The following is a 23,502-nucleotide window of genomic DNA, read 5'->3' on the forward strand; positions in this document are numbered from 1 at the left end:
TAAGTGTTAATACCTTTTTTATGGATCAGTACATTCAATTTAGGCAAGCTGGTTTTATTATAATTTCTAGAAAATGTGCTTTAGATAATAAGTAGAGATGAAGTAGTTCACGTATGTTTTGAAAGCATATACATGTCATTGCCATTCACTTACCTAGAGAAAATTCATGGGGATTCGCCCGAAATTCAAACAAAGCAAGATTGAATGCGTTAAAAAATAGACGAAAAAAAAAAAAAAAAAAAAAAAAGGAAATTTCAACCGTCTTATTGATATAAGTGTTTTCTTATAATGATAAACATGCATGCCAAAGATCAGTAGTCTACGATTAAAGATATAACAGAGAAACTAAAAAATGACTAGTGTAAAACAATTCAAACAGGAAAATCAACGGTCTAATCTATATAAAAAACGAGAAACGAGAAACACTTATGAACCACATCAACAAACGAAAACCACTGAACATCAGGTTCCTTATTTAGGACAGGTGCAAACAAATGCAGTGGGTTTAAACCTTTTAAATAGGCGCAAACCTTCACCCCAACCTGAAACAATAGGGTAACATCACAACATAGAAAGACACACTATAAAATATCAATTGAAATGGCTTAACTCAATCAAAAGACATATTAACAAAAATAAGTGAACATACACTGAACGAATACATTTGATCTATGACACAATGTTAATACAAAATTAATAAAACAATGGGGTTAAATGTAAAAAAATATTAGAAAGACAACCATAACCTTGGACCAAATGCCGCCAAATAAAATAACGTACGCAGGTAAATAAAAATAATTTTGTTGCAAGGTATACATGGAGTACGGAAATATTTTTTACAAAATAAATAATTTGTTGTTCATAGTACGAGAACAGAAGTGAAAATTTATCGTCATACCAAACACTTATCAAAGGTGGTATTTATTAAAAATAGTGAGATATAACACTAAATAAGTTACCATTAAATAACACAAATGCATTACAAATTGTATCAACAGGTCATATTAACACGAAAGTACGATTTGAGAGTACTCGCAGTTACTGAAGGTAGTTTAAAGCCAAAAACAATTAATAATAAAAAATCATGCATCAGAGACTAAAATCAACTAAAACACATCCCAGGGATTTAGTGTTTTAACGTCATGAACAGTCAAAAAGAAGACATGACTTGTGCAATGCCAATTGAAAATAAAAGTATCGACAGGTTCATTTATTAATACAATTAACATAATTTTTAAGGCTTGAATTAATCTAATATTTTTGCAATTTCAGGGCGGGGGCAAAATAATAGTTCTTACGTACCATACCTCCTCCTTTGATCTTTGTGTTTAGTTATGAAATTATGAAATTAAAAATTTAGATCTAGTATAACAAACCCGAAACTGTGCCAATATTATAAAGTGTCTCAATGTGGGCTTTATCTATTGATAAAGTATAAAAAGTATAAAATACTGTATATCATGTTGTCATTTGTAAACATTGCAATCCGTGCACATTAAACTTTGATCCCATATTTGTCTGCAGTCTTTCATGCTTTAAACGTCGAAAGTAATATGTATAGTTCTGCTAGCCTTTTTTAAGTTGAAGGAATGAGTAATCATTTTAGTATTATAAAGTATGGAGACACATGTTTTCTTAACATAACAATCATTCAACATTGTCTTGAAGAATTAATAAAATCGATTCCTTTATTAACATATTATTTTCATTAAGTAATTGATACCGTACAAACTTCTAAAAAAACCCAAGTTAAATGTGTTATGTAAAGGTCAAACATTGGTTAAACAGATAAAACATACATATCTCTACACATCTTTATATAGAAACGGGGAAACACCAGTCATTACATTTGACCTACGATTAGGAATGTTGGTCTCTATTGTCAGTCGATTATAAATAGAACAATTGAAATCTTATCTGAAGATATGTACTTTTAGTATTTCATTTTAAACTCCGATAAATGCAATTTTCTCTATTAAAACTTGTGATTATTGAAAAAGAACACCAGCGTCAAGAACTTTTCGTTTGCTATTTGTTTGTCATGTATAAACATGTTCTGGTATGATACACTTATTAACAAATGTGATATAACCAAAATCCTCTCATTCAAGTAAATAGAAGAAAAAACATATTGGCATTTTCAAAACAAAACCCATGCATATTCAAAGCATGAAGTCAGCACAGTCGAACACGTTATCAATCTCATTTTGTAAAAAAGACACAGAAATTAAAAAAAAAAGAGGAGAACAGTTCATCAAATACCTGGACACTAGCCACCTACTTACTTCCTAATCTTGTAGATTCAACTTAATAAAAGGTCAACGATTATCGGTTTTAAATCCATGTTGATTTTAAGATAAATATTGAAATAATAAATGGTTCTTTGATTTTCAACATTCTTGTAATTAGACTGGATTATAAAACAAGAAATGTGTTTAAATTAAAAGTAATATATTGCTTTATATTTACTTCTCACCATTTCTCTTCATTGCAGCGAACCAGTCATATACCAGTATACTTTCAACAAAAGAAATAATTCGTATTTAAGTGTTATTCAAAAATCTGTTTCAGGTTTTCAGAAGCAAGTTTATAGAAAGTCCTGTATTATTGATATGAATTTTGAGAAAATTATATTAATAAATTATCAAATTCAACAATTGGATAACATAACAGTTGATCAATATAATCACTTTTCGTAAACCACAATTATATTATATTCGTACTTTCGTTATGTCGGTCATTTAAATGCAGTTTGAAATTCTAGTACTGGAAATTTATTTTACAATTTTTCGAAAAATTAACGTGGGCGTTTGCCAAGAATAAATAAACTAGAGGGTAGATTTTTTAGTACATTTAATTTTGAACAATCAGCAGTACATTGTCAAAGCAGGTAAGTTTAGTATATAACATAAATTTTTTTATGAAATCCCGTTTCCATATGTGCTATAGGATGTCATGAAACAATGATCGAGTTAACCGTGTTTGGTAACAGACGTAACAAAAGGATAAAGTAGGATAATGATCCCTATTTTGGCTTATTTTTCTCCGTAAACATTTGACATTTTGAGCACAAGTTCAAAACTAAACAGGTAGTCATAAAAATGACGTCAAAACAAATGTATAAATGTTTGAAAAAGTATATAAATGACGTCAAAATAAATGTATTTTATGTTTGAAAAAGTGCAGCTACTTCTTAGAATGTTGTGAATAATAATTGAATTTAGAAATTCGAACATTTCTCATTGGCTTCTGGTTCAGGAACCAAAAATAAAGTGCATGCGAAAAAAAACTGAATTTACAGCAGAAAAATGATATATTATTTGATTCTCTATTTAAAGTTAATAAGAAGAGACGCATTTCACACAAAATCTTGCCAGTAAGCATACTCGTAAATCATTGACAATTTAACGCTAAAATTGTCAGTTTTACCCACTCCTAAGTATAAACAACAACCGTCGAGTACTTAGACAAATTCCATATTTGTCCTATTTTGGCCCCCATTTTCAGTCATTTTTTTCCATATTTCTGAAAACAAAAGAACAGAGTATGATTACAGTGACAAATCAATTGTACACTTAAAAAAAAAAAGATAATGTAGGATACGAGTGATTTTAGAAATTCGTAAAACGAACGTAGTATTGTCATTTTAGCGGTATTTTTTAACATTGCCATATTAGCGGAAGGTCTGGCAAGCCATCAAACCAGGTTCAACCCACCATTTTTTCTTAAAATGTCCTGTACCAAGTAAGGAATATGGCAGTTGTTTCTATGTATGTTGGCGTTTGCTTTTGTTGTAGTTCAGTGTTTCTATTGTTCCCTTGTTTTACTCTTATAGTTGATGTGTTTCCCTCGGTTTTAATCGAATTATGACTATTGAACAGCGGTATACTACTGTGTTGCCTTTATTTACAGCAAATACTTTGAATGATTGCAAGTAATTCGTTTTTAATAATTTGATTTTTATCTAATTAAAACGTGTCTTGTGCATAGTAAAAATAAAGACTGTTGTTATTAAAAGACCACACTTAAAATGTTGCCATAATATACAATATAGTATAGAATCATTACCCGTCCGGAGCACCTGAGATCACCCCCAGTTTTTGGTGGGGTTCGTGTTGCTCAGTCTTCAGTTTTCTATGTTGTGTTTTGTGTACTATTGTTTGTCTGTTTGTCTTTTTCTTTTTTAACCATGGCGTTGTCAGTTTATTTTCGACTTATGAGTTTGAGTGTCCCTCTGGTATCTTTCGCCCCTCTTTTATGACATATATCTTAATTGATTGAAAATGAAATATTTCAAATGTAAGTAAATATCAATTTTGAATAATCGACACGCTGAATAAACACACAACGGTTATTCATAAGGAAGTTACAAAAAATATGTTATACTCATACATCCACAGCGCTGAAAAATTGACTTCCTTCACCTGAGTTTTGTAAACAAAAGAGCAACATAATGACAAAAACATTAGTTACTTTTTTTCTCTCCAATCACCTAGCAAGCAGATTATGAAAAAAAAAAAACAATTAAAGAAGGAAAGCTGGTGTGAACTTATACAAGGTTTTATAAAGCATTATATTAATGGTGAACTGTATTTTGTTTTATGATAAAACTACCGAGAAAAAGGAGAAATAAATAAATAGAAAAATGAATTGGATCACGTTCTAGAATACAATTGAAAGTTACACTTTTTAAATTTGGTGCTACTAACTATACTTTCAAATACTTTAGATCTCAAGTCCCATCTTGTATTACGCCAAGTTTGTATATCTAAAGAGGTGCTTAACGACCTTGACTAGCTATGCAAGTCACAACAGGGGACAATTATACGAAATATCTCAGTTTCCAAGAAAACCCGAATTTAAATTATTAAGTCAACACAGTTGAAACACGTTATGCACTCATGACAAATCTCAAATAAATTGTGATAGTTTATCCAACAACGTGAACTTAACTTCCGTTAAAGATTAAGTATTCATTATCCCAATGAGGAACTGCCACTACTTTTATATGCTACTATATCATTATTAATATGAATTTTCAGAAAATTATCTAAATGAAATATAACACTCAACGATTTATACAATTTTTTCAATTGGCAGTGGTATTCACCTTTAGTACCTTTATACCGTACTTTCGTTTCATAGAGCCATACTTATGTAATTTAATGCAGTTGTTTGTAAATCTATAAACAATAACGTCAGAAAAATATCAACTTTTTTGTTCGATGCTTAGAAACTGGAGAAGGACCAGGTTTACTGAACCATTCAAACGTTTCGTGCGAAATACAAAAGTTAATGTTTTTTCTGATATTGGCCTAATATTGTTTTTATACAGCAGCTAAAACTTGCTATAATTATATATATATATATATATATATATATGCTTATGAAAATACTAACACAAAACAAAACGTATTTCCCATCCCTTAAGGAAACCCAATTTGTGAAGAAAGTGACGTAACATGAAAATTATGTATTACAAGCAATCGCTAATCAAGAATATCTATGTCAAAATCCAAATTTTTTTTTGAAAGATGAATTTGAAATTTATACTTGACAGTGTACTCTTTCCGTTATTTTCAATAGAAAATATTGATGGCTCTTTAGAAAAGCTTGTGTATAAAAAGTAATAAAAGATTAATGATCCTATTTGGCTGAATTTCCCCTAAGATTTGAATTTTAGCCAATGATTATCATTACATGTTTATTCTACAGTAAAGACAAAAAAAACCAGGCGGTTTATGATGATTGACGTCAAATAAATGTATTCCTTATGCACATATTAATAGAACAACCACCTGTAAGCATTTCCTGCAAAATACACGGATGTAGAAATAACATTATCGGTATTTATTCAAATTTACCCGTTTATAAATCAAAAAATATTTAGACTAAGTTTCTAACTCCCTGAGGCAAATTTGTGTTGTATATCTGTTTACATAGATTTGGCTGCTGGATCCCAATTATTGTCAAATTAACCCATTATGTCTGTTTGGGTTGCTCACCCAATTTTGTCAATATAACGGAACTATCAACAACTGTCATATAATTGGAGATTTAGATGGCTATGAAACAAGGTTTAACCCACCATTTTCTTCGGAAAATGCCTGAACCAATTCAGGAATATGGTAGTTGTTTTTCACTTGTTCCGTTGATTGATAGCGTTTGATTTTGTCAGTTTTTTTTTACTTCCCCTTTTTAAATTGCTTGTAGTTTGGTATTTTTATTATACCTTTTTGACCTTAGATTAATTTGGCTATTCTGTTTATGTCCTTTTTGGTGATATGGCTCCAATGTTGGTGTGTATTAACGCATCCCTGGCTTTAAATGTTTAGATTTCAGCGTTCCTGTTGAAGGTAAATCTTGAAAAACGCTTCGAACGCACTAGATTTATAAAGTGTTTGTTTCATTATATGTAGCTATGGTTTGCACAGGGGACCTTAGAATTGTTCAAGACATTGATTTTATCAAATTTCTTAAGAAAAAGAATCCGAACAAATATCATTGTATATTCTTATATAGACTTAAATGATATCGTTAATTCACAAGCGACAATCCATCTCCTTACCACAAATCTTGTTGCATAAAAGATAATGATTTATAGGATTTTTCTCTTCAATGAATTTTAAAAGTGACAAGTCTTACTAGTAAATATATTCACAAGCCATTTGAAACAATTCAGTATTAAAATGATCAGTTCTAATCTTTGTTTGTGATACTGGTTGTAGCCTGGTAAACAACCACTGTAGGTAGTTTAAACAAAGTCTATATAAATCCTATTTTTAGAATCCATTTATTTCAGAAAAACAATTATGTAGGACATGGGTAATTTTTTGAAACTCGAAAAACGAAAGTAGAATTATTCACAGCAAATATTTAAATGGTTGCAAATAATGCGTTTTTAATAGTTTGATATTCTATCAGTCAAAAGTGTTCTTGTGCATAATAAAAATGCATTGTGATGTTATTAAGTGTTCACACTCAAAAACATTACAAATTTCTGTCCGCCCATAATTTTTAATCCAAATGTATATTACTACGGGAATTATTCACGATCTTGACAACACACGAGGATCTCGCATGGTCGGCATTTGTGTAATTTTGACAATAAAATGGCAGGAGATACTCTTATTCAACCTTTATCGGGTTGTCTAAAATATGCATTTACCCACTGATCTCTCCTGAAATAAATGTTTTAACGGGCAATTTACCTTAAATGTATAATTAGAATGTATAGTACATGTATAGATTAATAACTACTTCCGTGGTGTTGGTGTATTTTACAATCAAGATAACTATATCTGTTTTTCTGAAAACTTTAAAACTATGTTAAGTGACAAGATAAAGTTATCTCTTTTTATTGAACATTTTCATTGTTAATGGTTAAGCTGTATATTGCATTAATAATATTTTGATTTAAATTTTCAGAGCCCTTGGACTGTCATCGATGTCGGATATTGTAGACATTTGTCCCTAAGTGTGATACGTTGTCAAGGTTAAATGTAAGTGATTATTTGCATAGCCATAGGTGACAATAGTAGAATTTTTGGGGATCTGCGTTTTTATTATGAAAATTCTGTTGAAAAAAATGTCAAATTCTGATTTTTTCAACATCTTTGGGTGTGAATAAGTCTGCAAAATATATATATGGTCCTGCAGCTTTTGTTTTCATTCAAAATCGCATTTTTGAGGGTTTGCTTTGATTCCGGACTTTTCGTACCAGTATGAATGAAGAACATACCTTTTTCTCTTTGTGCTTTTTAAGTTTCTATTAAAGTCATATGACACGAGTTTTTTTGTAATTACAATGCAAAGGAAATTATTGAATCAATGCATGCATATATACTAAATTAAATCTATACACGTTTTTGAACATTTAGCAGGAATCCATTACGTATAATCAGCAAAACATATTTCATTTTGGTAATTGTTCATCGAAAGCTGTAGCTGTTAATTAAGTATCGGGTTTTGGTGCCGAAGTTAACCGATCGTGACCTTGATAAACAATCAACACTCAATCATAGAGCAGGTGGAAAATAGATTAGATAATAGAGCGATTTTACTTTGACTTTTTTATATTTTCCATGCGTTTCCTTTTGTTGATTAAACTTTGTCATACAAGTTGTTAATGTTTTTTGTGTATCAACAATTTTTTCGTTTTCGTTAAGAGTCAATTAAAACAATATATATTTCACGTGTGTTTATCTTTTCTTCCTTTTCTTCTCCTACCCACTTGCGCTTTGTGGTTGGCGAGGTTCGAACGAGAGGTCGTATGTTTAGGATCAGTGCATACGGGTGGTCACTCGGTAACTTTGATTACAGGAAGACAATTATTCAACAGCAGTACATTCCGAAGATTTGGATAAGACAAAGGATTTTCTTTTAAAAGAAAATCCATGAACGCGTGTTTTATAATAAAACTTGGCCATTCAAGTATATAAAACATCTTGAACTTTTTTTTGTATATATTGTGACGTATCATATGACTTTCATGACTGCAGATTTATTTTTCAGATTATATTACTGAAGGGTGTTTTTCGTGTTACAAGAACATATTTTTCTAGAGCTTCAGTTGTATATATATACTTCTTGATATCTTAAAACAGCTATTGAAGGTCGTGCGCTGAACAATACATTCTAGCCTTTTGGTCACTGGTCGATAGTTTTCTTGTTGGCAATGATACGTAATCTCCTTATTTCTATATAAATGCAATTTATTATTTTTGTATTCTATTGTTCTGAAAAAAAAAAGCCATTGAAAGTTGTTTTTCGCAATCATTGTAAAGACATGAGACGGAAGTTGATAGTAATTTGCAATACAATTCATCAAAGATACCTGGCTTATGATTTGGTACGCCAGACGCGCGTTTCGTCTACTTAAAGAATAAAAACTGGTTCAATTATATTCTAATTTCAAAATTAAAAACTATTCAAAATTTACGTATACACCATAATAAGTTGGAAGAAGAATGCACAGATTTTGGAGACGAATCCGGAATGGTATATTATCATTTGCAGCATATTTGGTACCTGCCATCTTCATGATCATCATCAACTGTCATCGTCATCCATTACGTCTTTTAAGACTATTTCCGTAAGTAGTATTACCGCATAGGTAGCTAAAATATATTTGTCATGCAGATATTTGATTTCTGGGCGGAAATGACGTCATAATTCTTTGTATCCAAGTCTATTATCCTTATCATATTGATTTTTATAACCCTTCTTTCTCGCTCCTCGAGTGTCCTTATGACATGTCATCATATAGATATATAAGGAAAAAGTGTTAACATTGTGTAAAAGGAGAATATCAATATCTGCAAACATGTTAAGCTCTAAATAGTGCGGAGTCTAGAATGCTTTGTATAAAAATCAACTGACCTTAGATAATAGTCGTAAGACCTGTCACCAATATCATAGTCTGACATTGTTCAATTTTATTCATGATGCAGATATATCATTCACGATATTTTGTCGGCGTTTTCTAACATTTTGGAACGAATGAAAAAAGAAATTAAACACTGTACAAAATGTATAACAAATATACCGAACTCCAATGCAAATTGAAAAAAGGGGAATTCCATAAAAACTGTCAAAATCAAACGCTATCAATCTACGGAATAAGTGAAAAACAACCGGCATATTCCTGACTTGGTACAGGTCAAAGCAACATCCCAATGAATTTTTTATCATGGATTTCTGTCCAATTATTTTGGCACATGCTTCCTCATGTTACACTTAATTTTGAAATTGACTATGTTCATACCTACTTTTTCTTATGTTGTTGCATGTTTTCAGAAAACAACTTATTCCATAGAGGCTTGTAGTATAACAAGAAAAGTTGAGACAGGTATGCGAAACCTTTTTACGGTCTCACAATAGCATGAATCCTCAATGAACTTATCTTTGAATTCTTTGCAAGATTTATTTTATTGATATTACTCCATTGCTTTGTTCTTCAATTTACATTTGTGGCTTAATCGTCAGTTTGCAAAAAATTCCGCTTAAACCGGTGCTAGGTACCTCTTAAACACGAGTGAGGGGAATTTTGCTCCGTGTTGAAGGTCTCAATATGACTTTGAGAAGAAGACCAGACATAAAAGCGCTGTTCCTTTGTTTTTTGTGTTTTTGCTGCGCATATATGTGATAGTCAAGGCACACACAATCACAATCCTATTTTAATTTAGATTGTGAAATATCTTTTTGATAAGACTCTGTACAATACAATAAAATGTCTTTTCCTCAACTTCGAACTCTATGTGGCCTTTTAAACTTTTATGATTCCTGCATAACTGATGAGTCTTTTGTAGACGAAACGCGCGTCTGGCGTACACAATTTTAATCCTGGTACCTATGATGAGTTTATTAAAGATGACGTGTACATTTACAGAATTAAAAAATAATAGCGAAAGCTTTCACATGTTTCGTGCAATAAACGATCAAGTATTGCTGTGTCACAAGCAATCAAAGCATATGTCCATCACCAAAAAAACCCAACTTTATTGGAAATAATATTTTAATGAAATACGAAATGTTTCTTTTTTCAAAAATACCCTAGCTATTTGAAAAGTTTAAAGTCAAATCAATTTAATTTCAATTTGTTATTAGTAATGAGTTCCTTAGAGCCTTATCCTTGTGTTTTGCGAAATGATTAAACACACAGCCATGTCTTCTTGGTTTTTAGTGGATGTATAATTATGCAGCTGCAACCGAGTTGGATGGATGAATTCACAATACATTGTTGATTGAAATGAAGTATGAATCATACCAGTAAGAGGATTGTTATTACGAGCGTTAAAACCTCATTCGGTCAATCGTCGTTTGTTCCTATGAAAACCGTCTGAACCAATTTTTCCAAAACTCTTTCTCTCCATTAAATCAGGTATTTGTAACTTTGATTCTTGAAAATTCTAAAAATGACTAAATAAATAGGAGGAGATGGAAATCAAAAACCATTACTCAAAGAAAAGCAACATCTTGGCCAAATAAAAAAATTCAAACAAGCTAAATTAGGCCGTTAGTTTTCTCAATTGAATTGTTTCATATTTTTCATCTCGGGGCCTTTTATAGCCGACTATACGGTATGGGTTTTCTCATTGTTGAAGGCCGTACGGCTGCCTATAATTGCTTACATCCACTTCATTTGAACTTTTGTGGATAGTTGTCTTATTTGCAATCATACAACAACTCCTTATCTTTATAAAGACGAACTTGACAAAGGAATAAGTATGTTCAATAACATTAACGGTAATAATTGCTTTCAAGATTTCAACCACAAGAGGATATGAGAGATTAGAGGCCTTTACCGGTAGGAATGTAAAATCCAAACCACCAAATTGCTTTGTGCAACGTCCCCATGCAAATATAGTCTCACTGGTCAAGTTTAAGTAACCACATGGTTTCTGACCCTTCCATAAAACACGATGTTGTAAATGCTTTATCCTATCTTCACGCAAACGAAGCATCAAACAGTATTGTTTTTATATGCATTGTCATTATTTGGAATGTCACACTTAAAAGCGTGGAATTCACAGCAAAACTTGAAAACCAACATTTACCCCTATATCATTCACGAAAGAGGATATTTTAGAAAAATCACAAATCCGTCATTCTCTCCTTTGGGATTAACATTAAACAGAACCATGCAAATCTCCCATCTTTATACTTGATACCTAAACTTCACTACATTCCTTATAAAGAACGATATATAGTTGGGTCGTCGATATGTTCGACTAAATATATTTCTAAAGTTTACGATACTAACCTTCTACAATAAAAGAGGTCTTTAGAGATATTGTAATGAAATGTATTCAACCAGCGGTGTCAATCAGATGTGGATCATTAAAAATTCGAAATATCTACCTTTGATTTTTCTGCTCTTTACACAACCATTCCCCATGCTCAATTGAAAGATTGACTACATTGTCTTATTAAGCAGAGCTTTTTTTCAACTAAAAAGTGAAACGTAGATAAAATTCCTTCTTGTATGCCATGAAAAAAATCTTACTTTGTAAAGATCCACACTGATTTCTACAACAACTTCACAGAAGTTGATATTTTGAAAATGCTGGTCTTTTTAATCGACAACTTCTTTTTGGTGGATTGATATTCAAGCAGACAGTCAGTATTGCAATGGGTGTTTATTGTGCAATTACTGGTCGATTTGTTTTTTACTCATATGAAGCATAATTCATACATAACCTTCTCAAAGACAAACAGTAAAAGCATTTGGCAAATTTCATTCATTTCACCTTAAGATATGTTGATGATTTTCTGTCACTCAGTAACCCACATTTCAATGAGTGCGTTCATCTCAGATATCCCAGTGAATTTGAGATTAAGGATATCACCGAAGGTAGAAAGTCTGCTTCATATCTTGATCTTTTCTTCGATATTTACACAGATGGACGACTTCAAACTAGAATCTATAACAAACTTCCCATTTCTGAGCAGAAGCATAGCCTCTGCTACATCGTATGGTGTTTACATATCTCAATTAGTACGTGGCGCTCGTGCATATTCACAATATACAAAAATCATTAACAAGGATGTGCTCCTTACAGAATAATTGCTCCAAATTCCGCGGAAAAACGACTGAAATCAACACTACATAAGTTTACGGTAACCATCACGAATTTTCAACTCACTTTCGACATGTTTTTGCGTTCTTAGATCTTTTGGTACCAGTATAGTCGTCTGGTCTGTAATTAAACACATTGTGATATATTTTCAATCATGACATTTTGACTGAGTGTGAATTCGCATTGCTGGTAATGCACGCATAGCAAGAGACGATTACCCTGTCGACTCACTCGGTCTCACTGCTTTTAGAGTTCATCCGATTCCCTCAGTTTTTGTTTGCATCCTTGATTTGTCTCTTTCCAACTGATTTACGAAATTCGAAAATCGGTAAACTACTGTGCATTTAATTTATTTCACCAGATGTGCATTTCGACAACTAATGTATTTTCAGTGATGCTTAAAGCTCAAATTTTCGAAAATAAAATTCTTCACAAACTCATTAAAGGACTGATAAAACTAAAAATTTTAAAAAGTAGAATCAAAACTGGAGAAGAAATCAGAACTATGTATGAGAGAGAAATAATCATTAAATTTAAATGATTTCCCAAATTTTATAACATACCATTTCATTAAAACAATATCCGCATTTTAAGAAATCTAGAGGTTATTATGTATTAAACCATTGTTGTGACGTCAGCCTATTCGTTTACCGTGGATTCTTTTTCTAGAATCAACGCTTCCTAATATGTCGAAGAAATGGACTCACCAACTAAAATACACCTGTGACGCAAATCTTTTATTTAGACTCCATTATTTTTCAGGAATGGAGAGTTTTTTTCTATTGTCCATCTTCATTCATCCGGACGTTTTGCCCTTTGGGTATTTCCATGGGCACTTTCTAAAAAAGTGTTCACCTATGGAAATATTTCCAAAGGACGTAACGCGATATTGAATGAAGATGAAAACTTACTAAACTGGCTGATATTAAATGGATTTTTTTTTAAAATTGGGATGAGTAATGCAATGAACACCAAATATCTCATTATTGATAAACAGCTTTTATTTGCGAGTCGTATTTCTATCGTATAATATATAGTATCGTTTTCACCAAAATTCCACATCATTATCCACAATTTGTTTTCCGATGCAAATCTTGGCTAAATTTCTGTCACGGATAGTATCCAAGCGGGTAAAAAACAAATATTTTCCATTGAGTGCCATTCCTCTCCTGTGCATCTACAAAATATAAAATGTGTTTACTCAGATTCTTATGTTATATTGAACACATTAACATTAAACAATAAGGAAAATTAGAAAACAAATATTTCACTTACAGATTTGCTTTTAATTTTACCGTTTAAGATATCATCTGCTTGAAATTTAGTGTCGTATTTTGCTTTTGTACAGCAAAAACGGTTTGTTCCATTTTAATATGTACATTAAAAAAGAAATATTACTCAGAAAGTTTCTACAATAATATTGTGGTTAAATAGAATAAGTAGTTCAAGAAACTGAAATGGTCAAAATGGCGTATTAGGTATATTATTTGATTTATCATTGTTATAATTTGAATATGGTACTAATGAATAGAATTTGAGGGGTATGAATAACATTTGAATAAGGCTTGCGTTAAATATTGGACGGGATTTTATTCAATTTTCAACAGAAACACGAAACACAATCGAATTCCTTCACTGTTATATGTCCAGTAGAAAATATAACAGTTATATCGGCAGTGCAAATGACAGCGTTAATCTTGAAATGTTTAAATGAAATCTAAAAGTAGTTTTCCACTAAAGTTAAAGACAAACAAAACGCAATCTAGAAATGTTTTTAATCACGCGTTTTTTTTCCCTAAAATTGTTTGCCTCCTCTCTGATAATAGGGAAGAATGAAAACATATTTTCAGTTTGCTTGTATTGTTATTTGAATATAAATATTTCCATGCATAACATTTATGTCAAGGGAGCTGAAAAAAAAATCGTTGGATTATGCATGAAACATGAAACACTGTTTTCTTGTTTAATTTTATTTGATGTAATAGAATGGTTTGAAATATAGAATCATATTTTGTTTCAGATATGACTTCAAATCGAGCACATCCTTATCAGTTAAATAACCTATACTAGAGTGTTACATACCTGGAAATTTATTCTAGTTGTACCATGTTATTTTTCTCAGACGATTATACATTAATCCATAATCCATTAACATATGTGCATGAATATTAGTGTTTTCTCTCTCCCGAAATACCACTTAAAGACACAAAAAAATCCTTTTAATACCACCACAAGAGAGACGTGCGTATCCAATGACTTAAAACATAAATCTAGACTAACTTTATTCAATATCTTTTTATAGTTATCATTGTACTGTTCATAAAAACTTCGTTAAGTGAGTAGATGGGCAGCTTGATCTTAAATTTGCCTGTGGATTATTGGGTACACCACGGGGAAAATGAAAAGAAAACCATTACAAAATGAAATAAAATTCTTTAAAATGTTATAATCTAAAGATTCGTTCTCAATATTTAAGGTGTATTTTAAGTTAAGGAAAGTCCAAATAACTGTTCATTCCTGGGAAATAATAGGCGTCGGCCCTCCGGCCCTCCGCTCCATTATTTCCCAGGAATGGACAGTTATTTGGATTTTCTCTATAACATCATATTCAGTTGTTTCCTTTGTGTGACTAATTTCATTAAGTTTCAATAATGGAATTAATCTAAAAATTTTAATATGCCTTCACTGAGAATCGAACCCCTCCTTGAAATCTGTTAGGTTTGACTGACATCAACACATCTACGAAACCTCTCGGCTACCAATGGGTTGGAATTTAGATGTTCATTATATATATATAAATGAACATATGATACACATCGGTACAATGGACACACAGGGATTGTACCTTTATATATACATAATAGTAATCGTATAGTATAAATTGGTTGCCACAAGGTTATGATCCATGAGAGTCAAGCTAGAAGTAGAGACTTGTCGGTTAAGGTTGACTGTCCCTCTGGTATCTTTCGTCCCTTTTTTCGAATACCTGTTTTTTCTCCGTTGTCCCTATTCTTTAGTTTTTCCGTTTTTCCATATTTTGTATGTTATTGTGGATATTTTTGTAATAAAAGTGGGGTTTCCCATCTATTTTTTGGATTATTATAGGCTAATTCACGTATTTGAAAAAAAATGATTACATTCAATTTGTGCATTTTTGGTTTTTATATATAGTATGATTTTATCTGTTTTACTTTATATCTTTACAAATGTTTATTTGCAAATATCTATGCGAGTAAATTGTGATGTGCCTGGAATCAGGTTTCTTGCTAGAAATTTCGGTAACATACTTATTATATATACTTAAAGATAAGTTCGAATATGTCTTATTTTGTGAATAACGGATAATATTCAGATGCATAATAATTCAAAGACAGACGTGTTATGTTATATTTGTATTTCTCTCACCAATAAACGTAAACTTAAATTTATCAATGTAGCGTCGAACATGATAACAGGGTTATTTATACTCACTTACAATACCTTCTAATTTAGAAACGGCATTAATTTTGAAAAGACATCAACACAATAGTGCAAGTTATAGATACAATGCATAAGCGTTGATTCATGTTATATTTGTATTTCTCTCACCAATAAACGCCTCCGGGCGCATGGTTTCTTTTTCAAGAATCAACGCTTAATCATTGCATCTATATTACGTACGTATTATTAGAGATTTCCAATAAAATGACATACGTACCTAACTCGACGTACGCACGTAACGGGATCGGTTATTGCTAACCTATTAATTTTGTTAAATGCGTCCCTAAAGTTTTAACTTAGTATTCCTAAACTATTAAACCCATGAATGATAAATTTTATCAATATCAAGTATTTCTAAGATGATGAAAAATGAAAGAAATCATCATTTTTATATATCACGTGATTATTGAGATTCCCGCCAAAACTTTGCTGTCATAAGACCACGTATATACACGTATCTTTACCTATCATACGATTGATTTGAGTTGTCTTTCATGGTTTTGACCATGACTTTGTTCTTCGATATACTTTGCAAATGAACCTTCTATTATTTAATATTTGACATGCTTTTATTTGTCGTTATCAGATTGGTGTCCCTTTTTCCTTTCGTCTCTTAATGTTTTAAAATATTTAATTTCCGTAGGTATTTATTTTTAGACAGATTTTTCTAGCAATTTCAGAAATATCGAATTCAAAGTGTTAGTCAAAATTTGTCTCTGTTAAAGTTGGGATTGCGTCATACATTTATTCAGCATCATTTCAAACGTTCTCTTCTTCTGTAGTTTATCTTGTTTATTTATAATCTCCGATTTTCCCCAGGTACGACAAAGGGATGTGTATATTTAAAAAAAAATTAGTACAGGTCTTGTACTTCTTCTTTAAATTTTAATAGTTTCAACTAACATTAGAAAAAAAAAAGAATTTTGTAAATAATAATGATATATGTAAATAAGTGTGTACACCAATTCGTTATATAGATTGTAATTTGGAAGGTGTACTTGATTAGCAATTGATGACTAATCTGCATATAAACATTGACCGCTTTGGATAGTAAACTATCAATTTATAGTACATAGTAATTGGCTAAAAAATGTCCTGTCCCAAAATATCTCTGATTAAAAGTGGATGAGAATGCCAATTTATATACTTGTTACATTTTTTAACTATAATGCCACTTCAGTTTAGTTGTTTTTATTTTATTTTTGGATTAAGACAAGTCTTACTAATCCAATTAGAATTGGATTCTAAAACTATCACATATTGATTGAGTAAATAAAAAATTTGGAGTTTCAATTTTTGTCTCGCCTTAGAGGTATATATTTATATATAAAAGTTTAACTCTACGACTTATCCATGCATAGTATCACCAGTGAAGATGATACACGGCTGAAAACACATTTTATATTCATATTTACTTTAAATATGTATATATTCTTTATGTGCCTGTCCCATGTCAGGAGCCGGTGGTTCACTTGTTGTCGTTGGTTCATATCTGTTATATTTGTTTTTCGTAAATTTTTTTGTTTTAAATCAGGCCGGTAATTTCTCTATTGAATTGTTTCATATTTTCCAAGTTGGACCCTTTTGAAGTCGACTATATGGTATGGATTTTTCTCATTGATGAAGGCCGTACGATTGCCTATCGTTGCTTACATCCACTTCATTTCTTATTGGCAATCATACCACATCTCCTTAATATCTTTTAACTAAATACGTTGAATATTCTCAGATAATTTAACATGTAAGAATCAGCTTTCAGTACCTGGGGGTACTTTAAGATCGGTACTCTCTGTCTTTCATCATAAAAATGTAATTGTTTTGGGCTTAATTCAAATTTGATTAGTTGAGCTATTTCAAACTGAATTTTACAGGTTTTTTTCTTACATTGTGCTGTTACACCAGAGTGTTGAGCGCTGATAAACGCGTTTAATCAAACCAAATTCTATATTGGCTTTCCCAAGTCAGGAGCTTTCAATTCAGGAGATGTCGTTGGTTACGTTCTGTCATTTTTGGGTTATTTTTACTCTTGTAAAAATATTTATTTTCGTTTGAACTGTTTACATTTTTCAAAGTCAATGCCTTATATACACTAGTATCTGATAATACGGTATGAGTATTTGCTTATTGTTGACAACAGCACGAGCCACTGTAGTCGTTATTCACGCCATTTAGACTCTGTTTGATAGTGTGGCGCTCCACACGGATCCAGGTATATACATGTCGGAGTGTAAGGAATAAATCGGAAAAAAATGCATGCTAAGAATACTTATGCTTTTGAAGAGAAATTGAAAATATTTGCTGAAAGGACAGACTGGCGGACGGACAGGACAGACAGGGTGATTGTAATATGAGTGCGGGTACAATATTTTGTCAGTTTATGTATCTTAGATGCTAGTGGTAAGGAAGTCTGGATCAAAACGGGGTAATCTTTACTTGTTAAAAACATTTTATACTATTTAGAATAATAATTGCATGCCTACTGGATATTAATACAATAGCAAGTGGAAGCTCTGAAACACCATTTTACAGTAAAAACTGAGCTTTTTGATACAGAGAAACAAGGAGAAAAATCAAATAAATTAAAATAAACAAGTATTGCTGGAATAATAATATATGCACATAAAGCATAAAATATATGTAATATTTATCGCTGGATATACGACAAACATCCGTTTCATCATCATCATCATTAATTATTAAAGCTTGAGGCTAAATCTTCGTCGTATGTATTATAGCTTGAGGCTAAATTCTTATCTGATATTTTAGCCAATTTATGGCGAGAACTTATTTTACGCATGCATCTCTTTGCTACATAGGTTTTGTAAATGTCCAAGTTAAGGCCAATAGAGATCATAGAAGTATGTTTATCAAATGATCATGTCTACTCATAATTAAAACAGTAAGAAAGGGAGTGACTCGTCCGACTAAAACGAAGCACAAAAACAGCAATTACTAGTATTTCCAAATAAACTCCATGTGCCGATCTTAGATTATTCACAGCTACTGAACACATCTTAAAAACAATTACAACTAATAATCCAGTCTAGAATATTAATCAATTATTTCGTACTGTTACACCACTGTACCAGGTAAGTGCGCTAACATGTTTAACCCCGCCACATTATGTATGGCTGTGCCTGTCCCAAGCCAGGAGCCTGTAATTCAGTGGTTATCGTGCTGTTGCTGTGATTTTGTTCGTTTTCTGTACATTAATTAGACCGTTAGATTTATTGTTTTACATTTGTCATTCTGTGGTCTCTAAGAGCTGACTATGCGGTATGGGCTTTGTTCATTGTTGAAGGCCGTACGGTGGCCTATAGTTGTTAATTTCTGTGTCATTTGGTCTATTGTGAAGAGTTGTCGTATTGCAAATCATACTACATCGTCTTTTTTTACATATCACAAATGTAGTATAAAAAGTACATAAACAGTCTAGAAAAGCAAGACCTTTTGTCATGTCAAAAGCACAGAGTGTTTGTAGGACCATTAGTGTTCATAACTGTATAGCAGATTATATGTAGTTTCTATAAAATGTAATAATAATTTATCGGCAAAAGATCCATGATGATTTGTTAGTGGAATTATATATAAATAAATAAATAAATATTCATTATAAAAAGAAACATTAGAAACAAGATTATTTGTCCATTAGATTGCACGCCAGTATCACATTTTCGTGTTAAGTGAGCTCTAAATCCAGGAAAAAATCCAATTCAGTATGTAGTCTTAAACTTTTAAATCTCAAGCGAGATGTCAAATGGTCAAACATTGTTGTTTTTAAAACGTATTTATCAAAGTCAAACGACAATCATTATATTCTTTTTGGTGCTATACAATTTTTGATTAAGACTGGATCCAAGATATTTGAAAAAAGGCGTAGTTCCCGATAATTGAATTCATACTGCCGAGCGTAGCGATTCAAAATAAAAAAAAAACATTTGGACGATTTAGTACTAAAAATTTGTATAGATAACGTGGAAAACGTGAGATTTTCAAAATTATTTGGCGATCGAAAGGGGGGAGTACCCCCTCTTACCCTGTATCCCCGAATGCATGTTAGGTATACATGGACAAAAACCTCGTCCCATGCATTATTATAGTTAAAGACGAAAAAGTACTATTTGATAAATGTATAAATGATATGAATTTCTGCCCACGTCAAATTATCTTGAATTGAATTATACAAAAATAATTTTTAAAAAAGTTAGTCGCGTACACCTTTTTCATTCGGGTGTGTTGGATTCTACTTTTAAACGTTAAATCTTAAAAAAAAAAAAAAAAAAAAGATAACCCTCTCGCTTCGGATTTCATACTTTTAATATTTTCATACTAAATTTTACTTGGTAGTTTTTCAAATTCATATTTTGAGAAGAACTGAAATATGGGTCAAGTGAAATGACAAGATATGATGGGTGCATTTGATTACAAGTTGCTAGCTTACTTATTCCATTAAAATGTTTGTGTCAATAAAATCATTCAAAATTTAATAACAAATTTTTTAAAGATTAAAAAAAGTAGTTGGGGTTGATTTTTACATTAAGTCTATATCAGCAAAAAATGCGTGTTCAAAGAGTAAAAATACATGCAGTTTATGCTCCCCTCCGTAATGCTTCAATGCAACAGGACGAAATACGTTGAGTTAGGTCGGTTATGTCGAGTAAAGTCATTTTATTGGAAATCTCTATTAATCAATAACATTAACATTAATTCTTTAGTAAATGATATCGAGAGAAAAACAAACAAAAGGTGTACATTGTATTATTGCTCGGTATGAGATTTTCATAATGAGTCCTAGCTATAAAAAAATTTCAGTGTATTTTAAGTAAAGAATAAAACAATATTCAGTAAAATTCATTTTCATTATACAATGATACAGGAACCTCGATTAAAATTCCCCTATAATAACCGTTCATTCAAAATCTTGTAATTATTTTAACCATCTTAATGAATACATGAAGATTAAACTCCCATGTTTCATTTGCCTTTGCAGGAATATCGGACTTATGTGGTAGCTTCAAATACGAGATCAGCAAAGTACCTGATATATTGATATCAACCCGATAATAAAACCAAAAATATGGACAAAATTTTAGTTTCGGAAATGTTTCCAAACGAAAATCAAGGTACAGTTCCTCGAAGTAAACGGAAACACTCAGATTCTGTTGATGATAATGAAAATATAAAGAAGCAGAAAGTAGATCTTCAAAATGAGCAGGCAAAGGATAACATCAAAGTTGAAAATGAAGAGAAGTTATTGCAGTCAGAAAATAATGTCAGTCCCGAAAATAAAGAAGAGAACATAAGACCAACGCATTCTGAATTAAATGAAAGTAAAATCGCCCATTTAAAAGATGATTACGCCTTTAATCTCGATCAAGAGAATGAACTGAAATCAAATTTAACTATCACTAGAATTGAGAACGGCGAGGAGTCAAAAGATTTGGAAAACCACCCAGTTTCTCAAAAAGACGAAAATCAATTTGAGCAGAGTGAAATTTCCTGTGAGAAGGAGAAAACACAGGACATAGACATCAATACTGTTAGTGAAACTGTGTCAGAAAGTGATACCATTCGCCAGAACAGTGATGTCAGTTCAACAGGAATCGATACTTTATACAGCCGTACATCTGGAGTTCCAGATCCCGAACCAATAAAGAGAAAAGAAGCGGTAATATCTGAACGATTTTAATGCATTATATTAAACGAACATTACATCTCCATTTCCATGTTTATTTAAAAAAAAAAACATATCAAATTTATTACCTTTCACATTTAACAAGTCATATCCGGAAAACAATATTTTTTAATAACGCATTTTCAAACTAGTTATTGAATTCAATGAATTTGCTGCATATACAATAAAAATTTGCATAAGTTACATTAAGATGCAATGTAGATCAAAATAAAAAATGTTAATGCGAGTATTATGCTATACGTGATATATCATATTTTTGTTTTTAGAAAAAATTTCGAAAGTTATATAGACTGATGCGAGAAGGTGAAAACAAAGACAATGGATTAATGGCGAAAAACCCGCGGTCAAATACAACTGTGGCAGAGCATGTTGCAAATGGAAGCAACGAAGGAGATTCTAGGTACATATCAACATGTTCCACTCTTTCCGCAGCACAAAACTTGCTTAGATTAAAAACAAAAAGTAAATACAGAAACGGAAACAAAAAGATCGTAGAAATTGATGTCAATAATCTACCTTTAGATGTTGATATTATTGATCTCACAGAAGAAAATCTCAGAAAATCACATGAAGCGCGGAATGATGACGACATAAAGAGAAAATTTCATAGATTTGCAGCCTCCCACGGGGAGGTCTTGCTTGTAGGATATATACCTGCAGACTGTCTTAAATATACATGATATATCACCAGAAATATGTCTCTTTACAACGACAGTAATGTTATTTATATAAGGACACTAGCACGGGATTTGGCGAGTTCTGATCAAAAGCATAATGTGATAAATATAAAAATAACACTAATTATTTCTTTGTCTTTTTCATTCTTTTCGACATGAATTTGAAACTGAAACTGTTGTGTGTTGTATCTTCATAATTCACAATAATTGTTGTATGTGTTTTATCTTAAAAATAATGTTGTAATAGCAAATTTACAGATTTTGTAGCATAAAATATTACGTGTATTTTAAGTCTTTATTTTTGATTCGACTAAAATTCCTATCTATAGTTCTTATATTTGAATTGAGTCATCGTTTAATCATGGAATTTCTTTCAAACAAGATAGATTGCTAAAAGAATACGGTGTTTCCTATTTCGCAAGAACCACCTTATTTAGTTATTATCAAATGTCTTGTCGATTTCATCCATTTAGCAACAATAACACAAGCAATCGTATGCTTCCACAATTTTAAAAACAAATGGTATAAGAGAAAGAGTAGGGGTTCTTGTTGCTCAGTCTTTAGTTTCTATGTTGTGATTTGTACACTGTTGTTTGTCTTTTGGTCGTTTTCCGTTATTTGCCATTGCGTTGTAAGTTTGTTATCGACTTATCCCTTTGGGAGCTTCAGCCTCTCTTGTACATTTATAGTTACTTTTTCATATTTCCAATCAAACGTTCAGCTATTTTTTGTTTCTTTACCTGTGAAACCTCTCGAATCATTTCGATAATATCGTCTTTTGAAACGGAGGTATAGTTTATGAATTCTATTTTCATTTTACTAAACATATGGCATACCATAATCTAAGTGAAACCCGCCAACTTTGCTGCGTTTGTTTCGCATACCTATACGTAGTTTCAGTGGATGCAATAGTTTAATACTTCCTATATCTGATCTATTTTGAAAATTTTGATATTTCATTTTGAAAAACGTGGTCACTGACGAAGGTCATTCATTGTGCAGAAATTTTTGTCCGTTAATACGATATTATTCCATCTTCACTATTTGTATATGTCTCTTATCTGAATCG

At 31.4% G+C, this 23,502-nt stretch overlaps 2 protein-coding genes across 3 annotated transcripts in view; both read left to right on the forward strand.

The window, feature by feature from the left end:
- The first annotated feature begins 2,841 nt into the window (after positions 1-2,841).
- The window catches only part of LOC127707734 (uncharacterized), a 47,231-nt gene continuing 26,570 nt past the window's right edge, over positions 2,842-23,502 (forward strand). The window contains exon 1 of the mRNA XM_052212464.1: positions 2,842-2,890. The gene's annotated coding sequence lies outside the window, so the exon portion shown is untranslated. The remainder of the gene's footprint in view (positions 2,891-23,502) is intronic.
- Positions 7,517-22,718, forward strand: LOC127707732 (uncharacterized). Of its 2 annotated transcripts, XM_052212444.1 has the most exons (4): positions 7,517-9,094; positions 9,799-9,850; positions 21,052-21,729; positions 22,023-22,718. In XM_052212444.1, exons 3-4 carry the CDS (start codon positions 21,139-21,141, stop codon positions 22,434-22,436), a joined length of 1,005 nt encoding a protein of 334 aa, XP_052068404.1. In that variant the 5' UTR covers positions 7,517-9,094; positions 9,799-9,850; positions 21,052-21,138; the 3' UTR covers positions 22,437-22,718. The 2 variants fall into 2 exon arrangements, with proteins under 2 accessions (XP_052068404.1, XP_052068405.1); XM_052212445.1 differs by lacking the exons at positions 7,517-9,094; positions 9,799-9,850 and having other exon boundaries at positions 15,870-21,729.

Source organism: Mytilus californianus, unplaced genomic scaffold (genome assembly GCF_021869535.1).
Source record: "Mytilus californianus isolate M0D057914Y unplaced genomic scaffold, xbMytCali1.0.p SCAF_7, whole genome shotgun sequence".
NCBI classification, from domain to species: Eukaryota; Metazoa; Mollusca; class Bivalvia; order Mytilida; family Mytilidae; genus Mytilus; species Mytilus californianus.

Excerpts from the sequence above, each read along its gene's own strand:
- LOC127707732 (XM_052212444.1), top strand. The coding sequence starts at position 21,139 with ATGGACAAAATTTTAGTTTCGGAAATGTTTCCAAACGAAAATCAAGGT. Across the intron at positions 21,730-22,022 it reads CAATAAAGAGAAAAGAAGCG|AAAAAATTTCGAAAGTTATA; the intron begins GTAATATCTGAA and ends TTTTGTTTTTAG.